This window comes from Bufo gargarizans, chromosome 3 (assembly GCF_014858855.1).
Source record: "Bufo gargarizans isolate SCDJY-AF-19 chromosome 3, ASM1485885v1, whole genome shotgun sequence".
Taxonomy (NCBI): Eukaryota; Metazoa; Chordata; class Amphibia; order Anura; family Bufonidae; genus Bufo; species Bufo gargarizans.
Genome location: NC_058082.1, coordinates 120,379,002 through 120,403,327, shown reverse-complemented (window position 1 = coordinate 120,403,327; position 24,326 = coordinate 120,379,002). Strand labels below are relative to the sequence as shown.

Below are 24,326 nucleotides of genomic sequence, written 5' to 3'. Positions count from 1 at the left end.
GCGATTTTCACACAACGCAAAAGTGATGCATGGAAAACATCGCTCATGTATACTAACCCCTTGAAATAAATGGGTCCGGATTTAGTGCGGGGGCAATGGGTTTGCATGACGCATTGCACCCGCACAGAAAACGCGCTCGTTGAAAGGGGCCAAGTCTGATCAGTTCTGTAAGCTCTGGAGCTGAAGGGAAGCAAAGGACATCACAGCAGTACAGTGCTGGCAGATTCCACAGAAGGGAGACGCCCCCGACGCAGATGAAGAGGGAAGCCCAAAAGAGACCTGTTCCTTCACAGTTATGATTGTACAAAAGAGCACAGCCACAAACTTTTTTAGATTTTTCTTTTTTTTTTTTTAAAGATACTATTTAAATGAGAAAACTTCTGTACAAATCAATTTTATTAGGCTCCATTGATTTCTACTGTAAAAATCAGCACCAAATCGAGCATAGCACATTATATATTTTTTTTATCTCAACATGGTGGCACAGGCAGCGTGTGGAGGGGGGAGACCTCCTATACAAACAATGGCACAGATTAGATATTAACAGCAGAATATACCTCCCTTCATTCTAAATGCTCAGGTTAACCTACAGCATGCACCACACTGAGCAATGTACTACACAATCTGTAGCTAGAGAGGCAGAATACATGGACAGATGTATTATGTGCATATTATTTTTGCCTCAAATGGCATACTTGTACAAAAAAACTACAGCTACATTATGTTCTAATTAGGTTCCCTGACTCCCCCATACACACACAAGCATGCTGGGCATAGGGAAATCGAATATGCCTAATCCTTCATTCCCTTGACATCTACTGTCTGCGTAGAGTCAGGGCATCTCCATACAAGAGCAAGATTGTTTATTTCACCTCAACAGTGGCGAAAAATCTCAGACAAGGCCTGCAACTGCTTAAAAAAAGAAAAAAAAAAAAAAATCATGGGGACCCCCCCATCACCAGCAGTGTTCTCTGTGGAGCTGGTCCAGCCCTGCCGCAGCCAACCACTGTCCTCTTTCTCTTATACTGTTCCTATAAAAACCTTAAGTCTCCAAACATACACTGTGTGTAGCCTAAACCACCTAGTCTCAGAAAAGACGAGACCAAAACATTTGTGTGACTTGTCTGCAACTTGGTAAATGCCACAGACTTTCCAGTTGCAAATGGCATTTTTACGTCATGTCTCTTAAAACAGGCCTGGCACATTCATCATTATTTAAGCCAGAAATTGGGGTAAATAATGATTGAAATCTACGACAGCTCCGAGCAGCCAAAGATTTCAGACTGGCACATGTACTGCCGGAAGAGGCATATCGTTTAGGACTAGGTCCGTGCCTTGTCATAAATTAAATGCTCGCTCTGGCGGCAAAGGCCCCATCAAGACCAGCCTAACACACCCGGCCCTGATAAATCAGGGCATTGGTTTTATATTCGGAGAGAAAACATCTTGAAAAACATTACGTTATAGGAGCTTGCTGTACAATTGCGAGCATTATTAAACTGAGCCTATTTTGTATAGATGAATCTATACATTTGTTTGACGCAACCAACTCATGAGATCGAGAACTGATATTATACTAAACTATAATACAATTTATTTGATAAGTCCAGCCATTTCACTCAGGTCAAAATTGTTCAGCAAGAGGCCCTTCACAAACTGCATCCAATGTCTGTAGTAATGGAGGGAAGCCAAAGTTCCATGACTCTGATTACAGCCATCCTGAAGCGTAAAGGCGCCAACTAAAGTGAGGGTTTCGTGATCAAAACTCTTTCTTTAGATCTAAGGTGAAAACAAAATACAATAATTAATGAAATTCATTACCAGCTAATGAGATATCAAAATTATTTAAAGCTTGATGTCATGCATGTATCTAAGTGGCATCAGACTCTCCAACTAGCACAGGCCTTACACAAGAATATTTTGCACTAATATTATATGGCTGAAGTGCCTCAATGCTTAAAACTGAGTTTTAAACTATTTTTCGTTACTTTCACCCTAGTGCTATACATCCGGCAGGAAAAAGCCTGGAGATCTCCGTCCGGTCCCATTAACTATAATGGGGACCACCAGAGATCCAGTCGCAACACAGCAAATATGTTGAGAATGGGTCGGAAGAAAACCGCTGCATGCATATTTGCAGGAATGCGGCCACAACTCTGCCGGTCCCCGTTATAGTTATTGCGGCCGGATGCTGAAACTAGCTTTTCTTCACAATTCAGCAGATATTGTTCTAATACCCTGGAAGTGCTTACAGAATTTCACAGTATTTTTGGATCACTGTTACTAGATGTGGCAAGCGTAGCTGCCGCTGTTCTCTAGATGTTCATTTACATGGTATCGTCTAGCAACTGGTGGTTGAAAAATGCTTCAATTATGTTTCTACGTACCGCTCTTCAACAACATTTGTCCTTTCCGAGACTGGTCAAGTTTATCAAGAAACTGTTCAAATATTTTCACATATGGAGCCAAGCTGGTTCTTTTATAATCTGAAAGACACATGTACAACAATGATGAAAACTATTGAGATTTTAAAATGCTAAAAGAAAAAACTAAAAGAAAGTGCAGATTTGTTAAAGCAGAGTTTTCTTTCATTTGAATGTGATGCCCTAAATGTTTTCCCCATCAAGATATAGACAAGACTGGAAGCAGCCCCAGCAATATACAACGCATTTGGAAAAACTTCAGACCTTTTTTCATATTTTGTTATGCTGTGGTCTTTTCTAAAATAAAAAAAAGCAAAAAAAAAATAAAAGTTTTCACCAGAATTCTGCACTCAAGACCCCATAATGAGAAAGTGAAAACAGAATTTTAAAAATGCTTGCAAAATTTATTAACAATGAAAAACTTAAATTTTGCTTGGACATAAGCATTCAGACCCTTTGCAATGACACTTGAAATTTAGTTCTGGGGGCATCCCATTTTTTTTCAATCATCTTTGAGATGTTTCGAAACGTTGATTGGAGTCCACTTGTGGTAAAGTCAGTTGATTGGACACGATTTGGAAAGACACAGCTCTGTCTATATAAGGTCTCACAGCTGACAATGCATATGAGGGCAAAACCCAATCCACGAGGAGAAAACTGTCTGTAGAGCTCAGGCCTCATGCACACGACCATTGTGCGTTTTGCGGTCCGCAAATCGCGGATCCACAAAAGACGGATGGCACGGACAGCCATTGATATAACTGCCTATTCTTGTCTGCAAAACGGACAATAGGACAGGTTATATTTTTTTTGCGGACCACGGAACGGAGCAACGGATGCAGACAGCACACGGAGTGCTGTCCGCATCTTTTGCGGCCTCACTGAAGTGAATGGGTCCGCATCCAAGCTGCAAAAACTGCGGCTCGGATGTGGACCAAAACAGTCGTGTGCATGAGGCCTTAGACAGGATTTTGTGGAGGCACAGATATGGAGAATGGTACACGGGAATTCGTGGAAAAAAAGCATGTATTCTGCAACGTGTGCAGGTGGCATTGAAGGGAAGAAGTTTGAAACTACCAGGATTATTGTTAGCGCTAGCTAATTCAGCAAAGTCTTGAGTGGTGAGATGAATTTTGCCTACACAGAGGCAATACATTTTAATACTGTACGCAGAGACAGCATTAAAACGCAGTGTTTGAACGAATCAAATACTGATTCAATACTTGATTTGCTCAACACTACTGATGATCTATCCTCTGGATAGGTCAGCAGTATCTGATTGGTGGGGGTACGACACCCGGTAGCCCAGCCGATTAGCCGCTTGAGAAGACTCTGGCGACCCTGTGAGCACTGCGGCCTTCTCGCAGCGCCGTACATTTAATAGCGGCTGTGGTAGGTATCACGCTCAGCCTCATTTACTTCTATGAAGCTGAGCTGCGCCTAGGCCACTTGAGATGTTGTCGTCACTTGGCCTAGAAAAAGCTGCGGGAAAGGCCGTGGTGCTAATGCAAACTCTGGTGCCTTCTCAAATAGCTGACCTGTTGACCTGTGGGGGCCCCGAGTTTCGGACCCCCGATTAGATACTGAGGACCTATCCAGAGGATTTAGTCATCGGTATTTAAATCTCAGAAAATCCCTTTAATGAAAACCTGAACCAAAGTGCTGTGCACCTCAGACTAGGTCACCTTCAAACAAGACGAGCACACAGCCAAGAAAACACAGGAATGGCTTAGGGACAACTCTGAGTGTCCTTACGTGGCCGAGCCAGAGCCCTGACTTGAACCCAATCGAACATCTCTGAAGAGACCTGTAAATACGTCAACTGACAGTCGCCATCCAACCTGCCACAGCTTGAGAGAATCAGCAGGGAAGAATGGCAGAAAATCCCCAAATCTAGATGGGCAAAACTTCCGGCATCATACCCAGGAAGGCTGGAGGCTGAAATTGCTGCCAAAGGCTCTTTACCTAGGCCCAAGTAAAGGGTCTGAATACTTTTAGTTTTCCCTTTTCAATAAATTAGCAAACATTTCAAACATTCTGTTTTCACTTTGTCATTATGGGGGAAAACTATTTTTTTTCCTTTCATTTTAGCACAGGGGCGCAATATAAAATGTGAAAAAAGTCCTATAGTGAGATTTTGATTTATATTGCTTTTAGGCTACTTTCACACTAACGTTTTTGCTGGATCCGGCAGGGTTCAGCAAAAACGCTTCCGTTACTGACAATACAACCGTCTGCATCCATTATGAATGGATCCGGTTGTATTATCTTTAACATAGCCAAGATGGATCAGTCATGAACTTTATTGAAAGTCAATGGGGGGGATGGATCCGTTTTACTATTGTCAGAGAAAACAGATCCGTCCCCATTGACTTGCATTGTGGGTCATGATGCATCGCAGGACGGAAAGCAAACCGCAGCATGCTGCGGTTTGCTCTCCGGTATGAGAACTGAATGCATTTTGGAACATTCTGTTCAGTTCAGCCTTTTCCCCATTGACAATGAATGGGGACAAAACGGAAGCGTTTTTTCCGGTATTGAGACCCTATGATGGAACTAAATACCGGAAAATATTAACGCTAGTCTGAAAGTAGCCTCTCAAGGAAATTCTGCTGCTATAATTTTATTTTTTATTAAAATATTTACACAATTGATTACCCCAGCTTAGTCAGGGATTGTCCCAGAATATGACCCCATTACCTATCCAGGATAGATAAGTTTGTACTTAGTCAGTCCCAGCAGGTGGGCACCGACCAGACACTTATCTCCTATCCTTTAGATAAGTGTTGTCATTCTGTGATACCAAGCACTATACTATGTACAGTGCTGTGCTTGGCATACTAGTGGCAGCAGCGATTGTCAGAAAATGCAGTGACCTTTTCAAAATGCAGGCGCTGGGAATCTAACCCCAACTAACCAGATATTCATAACCTATGCCTAGGATAATCAATTTGTAACTGCCAGAAACCTCTTAAAATTCAACATTATATTACAGTCTTAGGCTACTTTCACACTGGCGTTTTTAGGGTCTGCCTGTGAGATCCGTTTCAAGGCTATCACAAGCGGCCCCAAACGGATCAGTTTAGCCCCAATGCATTCTGAATGGATGCAAATCCATTCAGAATGCATCAGTTAGGCTCCGTTCCACCTCCATTCCGCTCTGGAGACGGACACCAAAACGCTGCTTGCAGCATTTTTGTGTCCACCTGGCGGTGCAGAGCCAAACGGATCCGTCCTGACTTACAATGGAAGTCAATGGGGATGGCTCTGTTTACATTGACACAATATTGGTGCAATTGTAAACTGATCCATCCCCCATTGACTTTCAATGTAAAGTCTGCAGTCCCTATTAATATACCATCAGATCAGAGTTTTCTTCAATCAGATAGTATATTTTAACTTGAAGCGTCCCAGTCACCATGGGAACACCTCCGTTAGAATATACCATCGGATTTGAGTTAGATCGTGAAAACTCAGATCCGACAGTATATTCGGATCTGATGGGGACACTTCAAGTTAGAATATACTAAGAACTGTGTACATGACTGCCCCCTGCTGCCTGGCAGCACCCGATCTCTTACAGGGGGCTGTGATCCGCACAATTAACCCCTCAGGTGCCGCACCTGAGGGGTTAATTGTGCGGATCTCAGCCCCCTGTAAGAGATCGGGTGCTGCCAGGCGGCAGAGTCCCCCTTCCTTCCCCAGTATTAAAAGCATTGGTGGCAGTGCCCACAGGCTAACACCCCCCCACCATTGGTGGCACCGGAGCGGCATTTCAGATCGGAGTCCCAGTTTAATCGCTGGGGCTCCGATCAGTTACCATGGCAGCCAGGATGCTACTGCAGTCCTGGCTGTCATGGCTACTTAGCGCATGTAAGTATAAGCTAAGTAACCATGGCAGCCAGGACTGCAGTAGCGTCCTGGCTGCCATGGTAACCGATCGGAGCCCCAGCGATTAAACTGGGACTCGGATCGGAAATGCCGCTCCGCTGCCACCAATGATTGGGGGGGTTAGGCCGCACTGGCCACCAATGCTTTTAATACTGGGGAAGGAGGGGGGTCTTGCCCCTGCTGCCTGGGAGCACCCGATCAGGTGCGGCAACTGAGGGGTTAATTGTGCGGATCACTGCCCCCTGTAAGAGATTGGGTGGTGCCAGACAGCAGGGGGCAGTTATGTACACAGTTCTTAGTATATTCTAACTTGAAGCGTCCCCATCACCATGGGAACGCCTCTGTGTTAGAATATACTGTCGGATCTGAGTTTTCACGATCGTGAAAACTCAGATCTGAAAAAGCTGTTATGCAGACGGATCCGCACTGAACGGATACCATCGCTTGCATTTATAGGTGCGGATCCGTCTGTGCAGATACCAGACGGATCCGCACCTAACGCAGGTGTTAAAGTAACCTAATACTGTAAAGATGCGAACTGAAAAATCTCATGGTCATACTGAAGTGGCTACTTCTTTTCATTTGATATTGCCGTTAAATACAGAAGAATACTGTGACAGTCTACCAGATACATTTTTTGTTTGAGGCAAAAAAAAAAAAAAACACAACACACACAACACTGACATATTAATTACCTCTAGTTCGTCGCTTAGCGTCTGGCTCGCCCTCATTGGGGCTATCTTGGTCCTCCTCCTGTGTGCTTACATTGTCCAGCTCACTGCAGATCACGCTTAATTGAACAAAAACACAGTTTAAAATGTCAAATTATGAAGTAAATGGAATTCATATTGCTGAAGACAATGTCACATGCACATGTAGCTTACTACTTGCAGATTAGCCCCACAGAATAATACAATACCAACAAAGCAGAGGACATTTTAACAAATGTCATCTATATTCGGCAGGAATTGTCCACCCACAAATGCAGATTTTACTTTTCATGTGCTTGGTAAACCTGTACCATTTTGTGGTTACGCAAGGCTCTTTTGCACAGGCCGATGATCAAGGCAATTACAGGGAACTAGCAATCCTAGAAGTGTCCTTTCCCAATAATTGCCCTGCGTAGCGTTCATTGGGTGCTTGCATCTTTGCTGCAGCGTATTATCACATTGTTTGCTGGCAAACAATAATTCTCTAAGGGGACGAGAGCGGATGACTACTGCATGTAAATGCAGCTATCACCTCTGCTCAACGATCAGGACCAAATGATTCATTCCGAATCATTGCCTATGCACTGACTAGTGTAAGGGGGGCAAGCAACTACAATTTACAACAGTTTTTTTTTGTTTTTTTTACATTTTCAAGACTGTTTTCTCATTTTGTCTTCGTGAGTAGCCACCAAGGATATTGCTGTCGGAGGTTACCTTATGGTTGGGACTGCAAATGGATCAAAACTGTCCAACTTCTTTACATCAATTGGAACTGAAATTCTACCTACAAGAAGACACAGTAGATTACCTCCAAGTTAAGGCTCATGCACACGACCGTATGCCCTCCGAGGCATACAGTCCATGAACGGGCCATATGTCCGGGAGTGGCATACATCGTGAGCACGGGAGGGCTCACGATGGGTTACAATGATGTGCGCATTGGGCCGCCCGTGGGACTATTGCCCTGCACTCATATGATCTTATGAATGCAGGACAAATAGCCACACGGGTGGCCCAATGAACACAGCATCATTGTAACCTATGATGCTGTGTGCTCCCGATGTATGCACTCCAGGACATATGGCCCGCTCATGGACTGCGTCTCGAAGGGCATACGGTCACGTGCATGAGCCCTTATATGTGTGTGCAACCCCTAAGCTGGCCATATACCCCGATAGCTGTCAGACAACATCTTCTCTTCCTGACACCATTCATGTACGCGAGGAGTAAGCTATTGCCAGACTCCTCTGGTAGCAGCTTATCTACTCTAAGAACAAAAGGATCAGGTATACTAAAATCCAACATGTCACGTCCACAGTCAGTGGAGTCAGGAAGTCCTCAAAACACATAAGATGGTTGGTCAGCTTCACACAAAATGATGTGCATGTCCACCCTAAGACTGGATTCATCATGTTCATAGCACTATTTTTAGGCTATATCGTATGTTTTTATGAAAAAAGAAAAGCATGCATCATAAGGCAGTAAACCAGTGAGCCTAATGCATGCCAAAACAATGAGCGCTGGACACAGATTCCTTTTTTCTGTAAAGAAAAGTATAGCTAGCTGCACTATTCTGCCTTATGGAAGAAAAAGGAGCTATAACTACTGTATGCCACAACCCAGCCCGACCTCATCAACGTATCGCTGCAAGATAAGCCAACAAATTCTAACTTGCAATCTTAAACAGCGCAACCGCATGCACATGGGAACTCTGGACCTACCTGTTTTAGGGTGGACACTGAAGGGACTTTTTAACAAGTGATTCACCCCTTTGCTGACATTAATATCCAAGCGGGGATAGCAATATTGTAACATAATTTCCTCCGCTGAATGTGCACCTTTTTTAAGATCCTAGACAGGAATACAACACACGTAAATGAATCCACAAATCATATCTGTCATATAGAATATATAAAAAGAGAAAGTACTATATTATACATGGTATAAATGTGGCGCACAGGATCCCACACAGGCCAAACAGAGGTGCACTCAGTGAAGTGGACTAACCCTGTCCACTCAAAATGAACTGAGAAATGCATTAAATTAACTGGGCACTCAAGCTATTGGAACCATACAGAAATTTATTTCTCTAAAAGACAATAGGTAAAACAAAAATAAGGGATGGTGGCCCTCTATACACTAATCAACAATGCATAGACTATAATTACTAACAGTCCTGAGGAAGGGGCGACTAAATGCCCCGAAACGCGTCTAGCTCATACAGGACCCCGAATCTTTAAAGAGTGGAGACTAAAAGATAGTGCAGAAACCTCGCATCATTCTGCTTAACACCACGCAAAGGGTAAAGAATAAGGAAACCGTGACAGTCTACAGCTGAGACCGGACTGCACGTGCCAAACATTTGCCTACGTGGGAAGTGAACATCTTGATCGCTCGAAAATTTTCTGGTGGTAATACACAAAAAAAACACGAACCAGCAGAGCGACTTTTGCAGAGAAGTGGTGATGAGAGATTCACGGTAAGACTATCTTCGAACTATTGTCGAAAATTTGCCGACAGGACATTCAGTAAGACTGTATTGCTATTAGTCCAGTGGGACGCCACTGGTTGAACATACAGCGGGACTCTGCTAAACGTTACTTTGGAGCTGCAGAACTTTATCTGCATTATTTTGGGAGTTATTCGAAATAGTGGAATAGACGAATAATCAGAGCTATTGCATTTCCAGCGAATATCTAGTGCATCATATTTGTAATCAATATTTTTATCGATTTTGGCAAATTACATGTGAATTATTTATCGATCTAACTATTTATAACTGCCTTTTACTTGATCAATATGCCATATGAGTTTTAGCATCTATGTATATTTAGAGTGTTAGTAATTATAGTCTATGCATTGTTGATTAGTGTATAGAGTGCCACAGGAGGGCCGCCGTCCCTTATTTTTGTCATTTTTGTTGTTTTACCTATTGTCTTTTAGAGAAATACATTTCTGTATGGTTCCAATACCTTGAGAGTGCCCAGTTCATTTATTGCATTTCTCACTATATTATACATCCTGATCGTACGACACAGGATACAGAACAAAGAACTAAAAGCACATTTCCACAAGCAGATATTATGGAGGAAGAGAATGTTTCTTCCCAATAAATGCCTGCTCGTCAGTGGAGGTGAAGAGGCGCATTTACATGCAGCAGTATGGGAAGAAGCAATGGCTGCTACAAATACATTACTTCTGGGCGGCAGACCAATCTATTACCCAGAAACTATAATTAAGGTGTCCGCATGAGAGATGAATTCACCAGATGAATGAGTGTTTGTTGGTTCATCGGGTGATCTACAGCACCTTTACATAGGCAGATTATAGGGAACGAGTGTTTGTCCCTGCTAATCAGCCGGAAAATCAGGCCGTGTATATCAGCCAACATAGGGCAGAAGATGCCAAAGACAAAGTTAAAGGATAACTGCAAGTCAACAAGCTTTGAAATAAACGTAATGAATAATAATACAGAGACTACGTAATATATCTCATCAGAGAAAAAAAAAAAAAGGTCTCCCCCTCTTCCCAAGGTAACATCTTCTGCTGAATCCATCTGGAGAGACGGTACAGACTGCCAGCTCACTGAAAGATTCAGACTACATGCTTCTCATAGAAATCTATGGAGGGAAAGAGGGAGGAGGAGAAAGTTCAGGGATATAGACATATTGCCCATAAAAGTCAATAGAGAAGATGGATGAAGAGGAGTGAGCCGCTAGTGGGAGAAAAATACATATTTCTCTCATAAGATATATTACAAAGTTTCTTATTTTCACCATATATCAGATATACATTTCTTATATTGACCATCTAAATTGGTTATTTTGCTTTTATTTTCCAGAAACAATTACACCAATCAGGCTCAAGTACAAGACCGTGCGCAGACAAGGAAACATGGCCCATGTAATGGCTGCATCAACCCAACTGACTGCAGCTCATCTGACCTGAACTCACTGCATCATTGTGATTTATGATTGAGTTAGTTCCTATCTGGCCACAGGTCTATTGTACTGTACTCGCATGATGATGTGAATACAGTATAATAGACTCAGATGGTGATTTATGATGCAGTGAGTTTAGGTCAGACGGAATGCCGTCGGTCTGGGAGATGCAGCCTACACACGGGCCATATTTCCTGCACCGCTTAAGGTCGTGTGCATGAGCCCTTACTGGCATTTTAGCTCAGAATCAGTCACTTGACACAACCCAGTGATTTCTGGAAAGTAAAAAATTAATAAAAAAATAAAGATGCCTCTAATCAGAATAAAATGATAAAAATACAGGAGTAAAGGTCCTTTTACATGGTCCAGTGCAATTATTGGAACAAACCAAATATTCCCAATAATTACCTGATCACGAGCAGAGAGAATTGCTGAATTTATATATAGCAATGATCCCCTCTGGATGGGAGAAAGCCATCATTCATTGCTTTCCAGCAGTTCATCTCTCTTTACACAGGATGATGTGCTGCAGACAAATTATGATTTTATGTGCCACTAAAAAGATGTGATTACCCGATGTAAAAACCAATCCTTTTTTGGGGGCGATTGGCAGCACATTTACTAGGAACAAACATTCATATGAACGCGAATCCCCAATATGTTACCCAATCCTTGGCCCATGTAGAAGAGCCTTTAAGATAAAAAGCATAAAGCCCAAGCTGTCACAGAGAGCCATGAAGATTTACACACCAGATTATTTAAACTTTTCTTTAGCCTCTCCCAGCGATCTACAGAAGATCGTGCTTTCTGGAAGTCATGCAGCAGAGTCTCTCGCGCTGGTGGTTACTGACATTAAGGAAACAACAGTTGTGTCTAGGGCGTCAGTAAACAAATATTTTATTAATCGAGTATTCTATTATTTTTAGCGATTAATCTAATAAGAAAAACTTTCTTAAAATAACGTATTCCTTTATAAAAACAATATTTTTTATTTATTACAGTGGTATAGCAAATAATTGTGCACACAAGGCTTCTTTCACAGCTGCAATATACAGTACATTCTGACAGAACAGCCAGAATGTACCATATCTGGTATATCTGGATACTGACGGTTGCTGCAGCGATTGACTAATGGGGTCTGGCCCAGGAAAAAAAAAAAAAAAAAAAAAACACACATGGCCTTGAACCGCATTATAGTCAATGAGAGCATATAGCTGGCTGCATCTGGCTATACCCAATACGGTATACTCCTTCTGCCAGAATGTGTATCTAAGGTTATGTTGTGAACTCCGGCAGCCTGTCCCGGTGGAGGAACAGACTGCCGAAGTTCACTGGCTGCCATGATGTCCCCCTTCCCCAGTGCCTCCATGCCATCCACCATGTCCCCCACTCCCCTAGATCAGCCCCTCTATGCCAAATCACAGGTGCCATCATTAACCCCTCTCCCCCCATGCCAATGCCAAATATCAGGTGCCCCTATTTGCCCTGCCGCTGACTTTATACTTACCTTCCCTGGCAGCGCGGCGTGCGCTGACACATAGAGTCCGCAGGAGACGCGTCTTCATCCCAGCATGCACTGGGACCTGATGTCACACAGAGTGAGCCAGCGCGCTGACAATGTGTAAACCCAAGGCCCTGAAGTGCGGTGTCGAGTTGGGAGGCCACAGAAGGCCCTGCAGTGCGGTGCAGAGTTGGGAGGCCACAGATCGGTGAGTGAAAAGCTTAATTTCACTCAAGCTCCCTGGTCATGTGATTTAAACGAATCCTCGATGCAGGGAAAATGCATTGAGGATTTTTTGCCTCGATTACACCGATCAAATCAACTAATCGTTTCAGACCTAGTTGTGTCAAATAATAGAACAAGACAATACAATAAAAGATAGTTGTAGAATCTACTGACATTTTCCCCCCTGAAAATACCTATTTGTCCCAATGCTAATACTCTGCCACCTGAAACCAATAACTATAGCATCGGGACAATGCATGTGTTCTATGTTGATTCTTCATATTCAGTATCTCACAAAAGTGAGTACACCCCTCACAGACTTGTACATATTTTATTATAGCTATTCATGGGACAACACTGAAGATAGGACACTTTGATACAATGTAAAGTAGCCAGTGTACAGCTTGTATAACAGTGTAAATTTGATGTGCCCTCAAAATAACTCAAAGTCAAAACTTTGTGTGGCCACCATTATTTTCCAGCACTGCCTTAACTCTCTTGGACAAGGAGTTAACTAGAGCTTCACAGGATGCCACTGGAATCCTCTTCCAGTTACAGACCTTGCGCTCCGCCACCTTCCATTTGAGGATGCCCCACAGATGCTCAAAAGGGTTTTAGGTCTGGAGACATGCTTGGCCAGTCGAGCACCTTTAGGCTAGGTCTACACGACATTTGTCGCGCGACAATAAGTTGTGCGTCAGATAGGGCACAACTACACTGCAACATTTGTCGCGCAACATTTTGTTGCGCCAATGTCGCGCGACAATTTTTATAATGGCAGTCTATGGTGTCACACTGCAACATGTGACCTGCTGCGACTGCGAGTCGTAGAAAAATCCCTCTTGAAGGGATTTTCTGCAACTGTTGCGTCGCAGCATGTCGCAGTGCAACACCATAGTCTGCCATTATAAAAATTGCCGCGTGACATTGGTGCAACAAAATGTCGTGCGGCAAATGTCGTTGTGTAGACCTAGCATAGCCCTCGGTTTCTTTAGCAAGGCAGTGGTCATCTTAGAGGTGTGATTGTGGACATTATGTTGGTATACTGCCCTGTGGCCCAGTTTCCAGATGGGAGGGGATGTCACAGTGCATGTTGACATTTATGGTTCCATCAATGAACTGTAGCTCCCCATAGTTGGCAGAGCTCATGCAGCCCCAAACCATGACACTCTCACCACCATGCTTGACTGTAGGCAAGACACACTTTTCTTCAACTGCTTGCCGCCACACACGCTTGACACCATCTGAACCAAATAAGTTTATCTTGGTCTCATCAGACCACAGGACATGGTGCCAGTAATCCATGTCTTTAGTCTGCTTGTCTTCTGCAAACGGTTTGCAGGCTTTCTTGTGCATCATGGCGAGGCCTGTTCTGAGTGGAACCTGTCTTGTTAAACCGCTGTATGGTCTTGGCCACCATGTTCCAGCTCAGTTTCAGGGTGTTGACAATCTTCTCATTGCCTAGGAGGCCATTCTTTTTTTCAGATCCTCAGAGAGTTCTTGGCCATGAGGTGCCATCTTGAACTTCCAGTGACCAATATGAGACGGATAACACACCTGTTCCCCACTCACACCTGAGACCTTGTAACACCAACGAGTCACATCACACCGGGAAGGGAAAATGTCTAATTGGGAACAATTTGACCATTTTCACTTAGGGGTGTACTCGCTTTTGTTGCCAATGGTTTAGACTGTTTGTCAGCAACCTCCAGAACTCGAGCTGTTCAGAAACTACAACTCCCAAAATGCTTCATTCACTTCTGTGGGGGTTAGAATTGGTGGGAGTTGTAATTTCACAGCAGCCGTAGGTTGTTGATCCCTGGTTTAGACATTAATGGCTATTTGGGATGAGCGAATCAACTTCGGATGGAATATACAAAGTCGATTTGCTTAAAACTTTGTTTCAATACTGTACGGAGCGCTCGCTCCGTACAGTATTGAACCAAGGTTTTAGGTGAATCGACTTCGGATGTTTAATCCAAAGTCGATTCGCTAATCCCTAATAGCTATGTGTTGATTTATTTTGAGAGCATGCCAAATTTACACTGTTATACAAGCTGTACACTGACTACCTTACATTGTATCATGGTGTCATATCTTCAGGATTGTCCAAAGAAAATAAATAACTAAATATATACAAAAATGTGAGGGGTGTACTCACTTTTGTGAGATACTGTAAGTAGTAAAAATTGGGTATGCGATTCTGGATCACTTTTTCCAAGTCCTATTGCCACTTTATTCCAGTGATCGCTAGAGGACCCATTGGTCAGATGCAATGACACCATTGTCTGTAATAAGACAACCCCTTTACAAGAAACAAAGTTCCAGTGCTAAAAATATAAGTCACTTCATAGATTAGTTAAATAATAAAAAGGATATCTTCTGGAGTAAGTGACAACACTTTGTCCCAGCTCTGCTTACTGTCCAGGATGTCCTGACCCACCAATGCATATGGTTCAAAGTATCTCTCAATAACCTTAATGGATTTCCTGTGACATAAAGAACATGTTATAAAGTGATGTATTACGCACTAAATATCTAAAGAATCCAGAATATAAAGCTAGATTAAAATTTTTGTAAAGCATCTTTCAGCAGGAAACTAAAGCTGGCCATACACAAGATAGTCATCAGCTGAATGCTCGCTTGGCTGCCAGCCACCTCTCCCGATCCTGCCATACATGTGCATGCATAGGTAGTGAATGGGGAGAGGAAAGAAAGCGGCTGCCGGGCAGCGGTTTATCTCCTTAGAACAAATGGATCGGGCAAGATGAAATTCAATATGCACAATCCTTATCTCCCTTCAACATCAGTCGTCAGGGGACAGTTGGCAGGCCACCACTGAACCCAGAAAAATCTGCTGGTTCAGCCAATCCACATCTAATGTGTATGGCCAGCTTTGCACATTTTAAGCTCTACTAGTCATACCAAAAGATGATATAAAGCCCCTCCCAAAAATAAATGAACAACTGACAACACTTGATCATCAGTGAAGAAGGCAATGGCACTGGAGACTGATGTACATACCTTAAGAACGGATGAATTGGATCAGAGAGATGTACTTTCTTTATTGTTTCTTCTCCTCCCTGCAAGAGAACATTATTGCTAAACTTATTAGAAACCTCATGTCAAGCGAATTTACCAGAACAGTTTAAACCAGAATAAATATAAATGTACGTGATGGTTCAGTCAACAGCTGCATGATTAGGTCTCATGATGTCATGGACCTGTGGTCAGAAAGATGGCCCGGCTTGTTTTTCAGAAACTGTTTAGAGAATAGCGGGAAAAATAGAGACCAGAATATGTTATTACTATGAACACACAGCTGATCTATGCGATTCGTGGCCCGTATAAATGGCTCTTAAGACCACAGCCGTTAATTTGCACAGGCTTTACCTTAATCTCCAAGCGACCCCGGGTGGTCCTTGTGGTAAGACTATAAGCATTTGCTATTGTGGAGTGGGAGTACCTGTGGGCTGTCCTGGAGAAATTTGGATTTGGCTCCTCCTCTGTAAATTTAGTGAAACTTTAATATGTTGCCCCCTGGGGCTAGAATTAGAGTGAATACTGTCTTTTCACTTTCATTGGGGTACCCGTCAAGATTGCCCTCTCTCACCACTGCTATTTCCCTTGGTGGCCCTATTACAGTCCTCTACAGCTATAACAACATTTAAATATGGGACTAGAGAGGACCGGGTATCACTACTCAGACGACCTTTTTCTGTTTGTGGATGATCTTCCTCGTTCACTTCCTAACATAATGGGTATCAGAGGGATTTGGTAGGTACTCAGGCCTTACTAATAATTGGTGAAAATCTGCATTGTTGCCATTACAACCAGCACTCCCTACTTATACTGTGATCCTCTGGGTGGTTTTAATCTATTACCTCTAACAATCTGCGGTATAAATTGGATGCATGGATCAACCTTCCTCCATCAGTGATGAGCAGTGCTAATTTAAAATGATCTGGATGCCGCAGTTACTCTATATTCTACATATCGCTCCAGTCTTGCTTCCTCTGTACCTATTTTGGCGTATTGATGGTATTTTTACAGATCTCTGAAACAGCACCCCTAGAATCAAACTGGGCAAATTATAACTGGCTAAAGAAAAGGGAGGCACTGGCTCATCCTTGGACATACTTTCGGGCTTCACAACTGCAACATTACCAGTTGACAGAGACTCCAGGCAATTGACATTGCAGCAAATTCTGAATACAAATGATTTGACGAGTTCATGAGTATGAAAGTTGATCTCTTTGCAGCACATTCATCTTTCCAGCGAAATGCAACAGGAAAAAAAAAAAAAAAAAAAAAAAAAAAAAAAAAAACACTATCTATAATGTCCCCATTCTGTGACACATATGGATTACTACTTCCGTAAAGGGGTTGTCTAGGATTAGAAAAACTTAGCTTCTTCTAGAAACAGACCCACACTGGTCCAAAGGTTGTGTGTGCTATTGCATCTCCGCTCCATTGAAGTGAGTGGGGCTGAGCTGCAATATCAGATACAACTTATGGACAGGTGTGGAGCAGTTTCTGGAAGAAAGCAGCCAAGTTTTTCCAATCCTGGACAATCCCTTTAATACAGAAAACTATAAGACATCACTGTACCTTTACTACAGTTAAATATTCTGCCACCGCTGATCTTTCCGCCTGAGAGAGTTTTCTTGCCGACTCATCACACACCCAGCAGTGAACTCCTCTCCTACCCGAGTAAACCCATAGTCGGTAATGAAAGCCAAAGTCCTCTGAGAAAGAAAGATGGGATACAGTGACTTCAGGTGCAGAATGCTGGAGAGTGTTAATAAGAGGGGTCGCTTTTTAAAATTATTTAGGAATAATTTATGGAAAACTACATATGAAATCATCAGGGAAACTGCTGACAGATCTGGGCCATAATGGTAATGGGAAGCAGTCAAAAGATCGACAGACCGCAGAACCCAAATATCAGAAGCAGACGTCTTCCCCCCGTGCTGAACACTCATCAGGGAAATGAGGCATGCACAGCATATCAACTCGTTTTAGAAGAAAGTGCCTACCAAGGAGGGCTCGATCCAGGATTCGGATGGCAATGGTCATCAAGGTCCAGCATTTATTGCAAATATCTGCAGAACTAGACACCACATATTTATTAGATAAGTCAAAAATGCAGAATAGAAGACAAAATGACACTTTCCAAAGTATTCCTTAACCCCTTCAGGACTGTCATTTTTCACCTTAAGGACCAGGCCATTTTTTGCATATCTGGCATGTGTCACTTTATGTGGTGATAACTAACGCTTTTACTTATACAGGCCATTCTGAGATTGTTTTCTCGTCACATATTGTACTTCATGACAGTGGTAACTTTGAGTCAAAATATTTAATTTTTATTTATAAAAAAAAATATACAAAATTTAACAAAAATTTCAATTTCTCAGTGATACCTCCTAAAATAGTTATTACTTTTTACATTCCTCATATGTCTACTTCATGTTTGGATCATTTTGGAAATTACATTTATTTTTTGGGGATGTTACAAGGCTTAGAAGTTTAGAAGCAAGTCTTGACATTAAGAACATTTCCAAAACCCAATATTTAACCCCTTAAGGACACAGCCTTATTTCACCTTAGGACCAGGCCATTTTTTGCAAATCTGACCAGTGTTACTTTAAGTGCTAATAACTTTAAAACGCTTATGCGTCTGCCTCCTCGGCCAAGAACGTCCGGCGGGCCATAGGGGAGTGTGTGTCCGAAGTTGATCAGCGGTGGGGTGTGCGATGCGCTAACAGTGGCCGGACGCTAAGAGTGCCGGCCACAGTCAGCGTACGCAAAAAACTGCACCCCAAAAAAGGTGGGGGGAGGGGGGGGGGCTGAGGCAGCACCCCTGGGGGTATAGGGTCACACAAAATAAAAGTTTACAAACTAACTTTCCCCTTTTTTTTCCCCCCTGCCTAACCCAAACTTTCCCTATGCTTTCTCTATGTACCTGATGGGGGGTGCTGGGGGCACAGATCGGGTGCTGCTGGCAGCAATGGCAGACACGTGCAGGCAGCTCCTCTCCCCTCCGGCTCCGGAATACAAAAGGAGGAAGAGAGGAGCGCCTGCCTCTTTTGAATCTGCCGCCGGACCGCCCACAGACCAATCAGAAGCGATCCTGAGTGGTGATGTCACCATCACCACTCAGGATTGCTGGATGCCGATTGGTGGGGTGAAATCACACCACCATCACCATCCTGTTCCGGGTTATCTGGTCTTCAGAGACCCGAATAATCCGGAAATGCAAAAAACCGCAGGTCTGAACTGACCTGCGGTTTTCTGCGATCGCATACATTGGGGGGGGGGGGGGGGGGGGGGGGGGGCAGGCACGGGGGGGGGTTCCGATCACCGCCCGCCGCGGTGATCGAAAATACACAGGGCGTACATGTATGCCCTGTGTCCTTAAGTACCAGGACACAAGGGCGTACCTGTATGCCCCATGTCCTTAAGGGGTTACAGGCCAGTTCAGGTCTGAAGTCACTTTGTGAGGCTTACATAATAGAAACCACACAGAAATGACCCCATTTTAGAAACAAGGTATTCAAAACTGATTTTTACAAACTTTGTTAACCCTTTAGGTGTTCCACAAGAATAAAAAAAAAAAAAAGGAAAATGTTTTTCAGTTGTAGCTGTTTTGGTACAGGTTTTATTTTATTTTTTTACAATGTTCATCTGACAGGTTAGATCATGTGGTATTTTTCAAGAGCAGGTTGTTACAGTCACGACAATACCAAATATGACTTCCGGGTCCGCAATTCCGTTCCCAGAAAAAATAGAACATGTCCTATTCTATTAGGCATTTTCTATTAAGTGCTGGCGATGTGCGGTCCGCAAAACACACACGGACGTGTGAATGGACCCTTAGGCCTCATGCACACGACCATAGGTATGGTCCGCATCCGAGACGCAGTTTTTGCGACTCTGATGCGGACCCATTAACTTCAATGGGGCCGCAAAAGATGCAGACAGCACTCTGTGTGCTGTACGCATCCGTTGCTCCGTTCCGAGGCCCCCCACAAAAAAAAAAATAATATAGCATGTCCTATTTTTGTCAGTTTTGTGGACAATAGACATGTCTACAATGGGCCACCAATTCCGCAAATTGCGGAAGGCACACAGGCGGCTTCCATTTTTTGCGGATCTGCGGTTTGCGGACCGCAAAAAACATCACGGTCGTGTGCATGAGGCCAGTCAGTCGAATGGAGCAGGAGATGACTGGCAGTGTAAAGACCAGGAGAGAGCGCTGGCATGGAGCACCGCCTCCTCGTCAAATAGATGATTGGCGGGATCCTGGACGTCAGACGGCGCCGATCAGATATTAATGACCTATCCCAACGATAGGTCATCATTATATATGGCAGGACAACCCCTTTAACAGCTTGCCCAACTCTCAGCTGAGAAGTGGATACAACTGTATTCAGTCCAGGTAATCCTGTTAGCTAAAGCCCCCAGTACTCCAGCCTGATACACTTAGTGATATTTGTGTGGCGGCTGCTGCTGCGTGAAAGTGAAATCTACAGAAGCCCTGATAAATGTGACTGTGGCATTTTAAAAAAGTTGCATGTATTTTTATTTTTTTTTAATACCAAAATAAAGGCGCAGGGTGATAAATCTCCCCTATAGTTTCAATGGGCTTCACTTGTGCAATCTTAGAGGGAAGGAAAACGCGTTTGAGTACTGCAGCAAACTACTTAGCAGAGAATAATGAAAACTGGAGTAAAGTAAAGATGGCTTACTTGCCCACAGCTACCAATCCAGTTCTACTTTACACCAGTTTGACAAATCTCCCCCAACTGTAAAAATGCTATTCACAATGAGAATCTATCCATAAAATAATGTTTACCTGCAGCATCTCCGAACATCGTCATAATCGGTCATATCGATATCAAACACCAGTTCCTTTTCCTGAGCTTGAAATGTTCCTGACTTGACAGAGTTGTGCATGCTGGGCTGCAAGAATACTACATAATTAGAGTCTTATCGACTGAACAAAACAACAAAAAAAAAAAACACATAATCCACCGCCCAATAGTCCAACCATTAAAAAGGGAATCGGTCACCCTCACTTTGGTCTATTATCTACAGTAATATACGAGTAGTTCTGCCGGTAAGGAGTCCAGATGATTATTTTTATTTTATTTTCCTAGTGCCCCCTGTTAGCACTCACAGCTGCACTATAATACATTGTCAGGACTGTTGTGCTGTTCTAACATAATGGAGAGGACTGCATTGAGCATGCACAACAGTCCTCACAATAGGTTTCAATGCAGCTCTGAATGCTGAAAGAGGGGGAACGGGGGACTAGAGTTGTTGTGATACCAAAATTTTTTTATTCGATTTCGATACCATAAAGTATTGCGATACTCGATACCATGCGAAAAAATGAACCAAAAAAGCCATGTGCATTCCGCATTTCAAAAAAATGGCGAATCGCGCTGTTTATATTTATTTTTTCTGTTCCGGCGTTCACCGCATAGATTTTTTTAATATTTTAATAGTTTGGACTTTTCCGACATGGCGATATGTTTATTTATTGTTTATATATTTTATATGTGAAATTGGGAAAGAAGGCGATTTATACTTAATATTTGTGTTTTTGTTTTTTTTTACACTTTATTTAATAACTATTTCCCCCTTAGGGGATAGAACATGGGATCTTTTCATCCCTTGTCCTATTCACCCTGATAGAGCTCTATCAGGATGAATAGGACCTCAGACTCTCCCTGCTGATCTGTGCTTTGTGCATACAGCAGCAGGGAGCCGACTATGGCAACCAGGGCTTCAGTAGTGTCCTGGCTGCCATGGTAACTGATCGGAGCCCCAGGCTTTCACTGCTGGGGCTCCGATCAGAAGCTGCCACTGCCACCAATGAAGAGGAGGAGGCCCTGTGGCCACTGCCACAAATGATTTTAATACTAGGGGTTGAGAGGGGCGGGCACACTGTGCCAAAGATAATTACCCCTTAATACAGGAGGCAGGTACTGGCAGCAGATGACCGTCAGTTAACCCCTCAGGTTAACCTGTGGCGCCCAGTGATGTCTCAGCACATACTATTATTCCTGGGCGCCGCTCCATTCGCCTGCTGTGCCCCATTACTGACTCCTGCTCCATATGCTAATTACTATCGGAGCAATGGGGAGGAGACATCAGCTTCTCTAGTGGGCGTTCCTTCTCCCTGGCTGTAGCACTGTCCAATTGCAGCGCAGGGAGAAGGAACGCCCAGGAGAGAAGCTGATGTCTCCTCCCCATTGCTCCGATAGTAATTAGCATACGGAGCAGGAGTCAGTAATGGGGCACAGCAGGCGAACGGAGCGGTGCCCAGGAATAATAGTAAGTGCAGGGACATCTCTGGGCGCCGCTCTGTGTAGCCTGCCACTTAAAGTCTGGACCCAGAAAAAGTCCCATCATTAGTGGCGCCCCTCTCTCCTCATTGGTGGCAGCAGCAGCACAGCGGGGAGGGAAGAGACTGCTTTCTTCTGCCCTGTGCTGCAGAGGGAACAAGGGCACTCATGTTCAAACATACTAGACTGCGCAGCCCAGTATCGAAAAAAATGGAAATCCCGGCCCCCTACGGGGGACAGTAGGAAAAAAAAGAAATAAATTGTGATCTGGACTCTATCTGTAGTACTACTCATGTATTAATGTAGATATTGGGGTGACATATTCCTTTTAAATGTATGAAAAGGAATCATGTCGATAGTGCAAGCCTCTCCTGTGTGGTATGATGATCAAGCTGTGGAGGAAAAATGGGGGAGATTTACTAAGCTAAATGTTCAAGAAGGCTAGAATTGCCAAAAGGTTGAGCCACCCAGGGTGTTTAAAGGGAACCTGTCACCAGTTTTATGGTGTCCTAACTAAGGGCAACATAAATAAGTGACTGTTATGGAAATTAAGATACAATTTCTGTTCAGAGAATCAAATCCTCTAGCGCTGCAAAATCCTGGACACAAGTGAGCAAAAAGTCCGCACAATAAAATAGAAAGAAAGATGGATTGCGCTGCAGGAGGGTATACTCAAAATAAACAAAAGTCACAAAGTTATTTGTATTTTCTTCCTATGTCAATCTTCGGTCAAAAGGAATCATCCATGTACATCAAACACAAACTGGAATGTAGAGTTCGGAAATAAAATAGAGACCGCACGATAGTGTAGTAACTTCTAAATGAATGCAACCTAGGTACAGGTTATACTCACAAACTCAGATGGTAATGAGCATAGAGAACCGGCTCAGCACTGTCCTGGACCCAGAAACTGCACACCTCAGATGCGGTTCACCGAACCGGAGGGACAGATGGAATTTGGATCGTTTCAACAGGCACAAACTAGATCACCAGGTGAGAACCACTTAGGCAGAAGCTCGACCTTAATGCTCCTCAGGATGAACTCAGATGGTAATGAGCGTAGAGAGCCGGCTCAGCACTGTCCTGGACCCAGACGAAGCATCATGGCGAAACCCGGGTAGGGCACTCTGTATTAATTTTAAATTGCTCTAAAACTTGCGTTTCTTGTGAGTATAATAAATTCTTTCGATTCAACATTGTGGTATGTACTTCACTATTGGTTGAAATTCTTCTTCCGAGATTCTGAGGAGCATTAAGGTCGAGCTTCTGCCTAAGTGGTTCTCACCTGGTGATCCGGTTTGTGCCTGTTGAAACGATCCAAATTCCATCCGTCCCTCCGGTTCGGTGAACCGCATCTGAGGTGTGCAGTTTCTGGGTCCAGGACAGTGCTGAGCCAGTTCTCTATGCTCATTACCATCTGAGTTTGTGAGTATAACCTGTACCTAGGTTGCATTCATTTAGAAGTTACTACACCATTGTGTGGTCTCTATTTTATTTCAGAACTCTACATTCCAGTTTGTGTTTGATGTACATGGATGATTCCTTTTGACCGAAGATTGACATAGGAAGAAAATACAAATAACTTTGTGACTTTTGTTTATTTTGAGTATACCCTCCTGCAGAGCAATCCATCTTTCTTTCTATAAATAAGTGACTGATTCTCTTAGAAAAATGCTGGGTCACTTTCTTTAATTGACCCAGTCAATCTGCCAACATCTTGTATTGAAAAGCTCCAGCTGATAATGATGAGTCATGAATATTTATGAGCTCCTGACTCTCCCCGCTACCTGCTGCTGAATGACAGTTTTTTTCCATATGAATCAGCAGCAGTTGGGCAGGGAAGTGGCTATAGCTCTGAATTAAATATACGCTGGATTCGATGACATCACGCTGGACTCAAATCAGGTCATTAGCATGCAGCATCTGTGTGTGTATATTATGAGGTAACCATCTGTCACACCAGTAAGTGAATACATCAAAGGTACTTTTTTAGTAGTTGATTGTATATAATTAGTTAGAATATAATCAAATATCCACATGACAGGTTCCCTTTAAGACCTCACTAGACAAGGGGCCATGGCTTAGATTGTAGCACAGAGTAAGGGAGTTCACATCACTTATTTTTCCATTCTTCTGCTCAGGGAAAGAAATAAAAATATAAGGATCCAGTAAAAAAAATGATATCAGACGGAAATGGCTCAAACGAACTCCCCTCGATATCAGGACATAAGTATGAAGAAGATTGCAGGGAAGCAAAATCAACAGATATTATTGGC

The 24,326-nt window shown here is 43.2% G+C and overlaps 1 protein-coding gene across 3 annotated transcripts in view; it reads right to left on the bottom strand.

Annotated features, from left to right (window-relative positions):
- Positions 1–378: 378 nt before the first annotated feature.
- Positions 379–24,326, bottom strand: part of PRIM1 (DNA primase subunit 1) — a 35,877-nt gene continuing 11,929 nt past the window's right edge. For all 3 annotated transcript variants that reach the window (XM_044286085.1, XM_044286086.1, XM_044286087.1), the window contains exons 3-13: positions 20,553–20,659; positions 17,731–17,804; positions 17,303–17,439; positions 15,716–15,774; positions 15,071–15,180; positions 11,716–11,804; positions 8,746–8,875; positions 7,739–7,808; positions 7,010–7,104; positions 2,388–2,486; positions 379–1,779 (exon numbers count right to left, since the gene is read on the bottom strand). In XM_044286085.1, the coding sequence (XP_044142020.1) occupies positions 1,760–1,779; positions 2,388–2,486; positions 7,010–7,104; positions 7,739–7,808; positions 8,746–8,875; positions 11,716–11,804; positions 15,071–15,180; positions 15,716–15,774; positions 17,303–17,439; positions 17,731–17,804; positions 20,553–20,659 (990 nt within the window). In that variant the 3' untranslated portion in view covers positions 379–1,759. The remainder of the gene's footprint in view (positions 1,780–2,387; positions 2,487–7,009; positions 7,105–7,738; positions 7,809–8,745; positions 8,876–11,715; positions 11,805–15,070; positions 15,181–15,715; positions 15,775–17,302; positions 17,440–17,730; positions 17,805–20,552; positions 20,660–24,326) is intronic.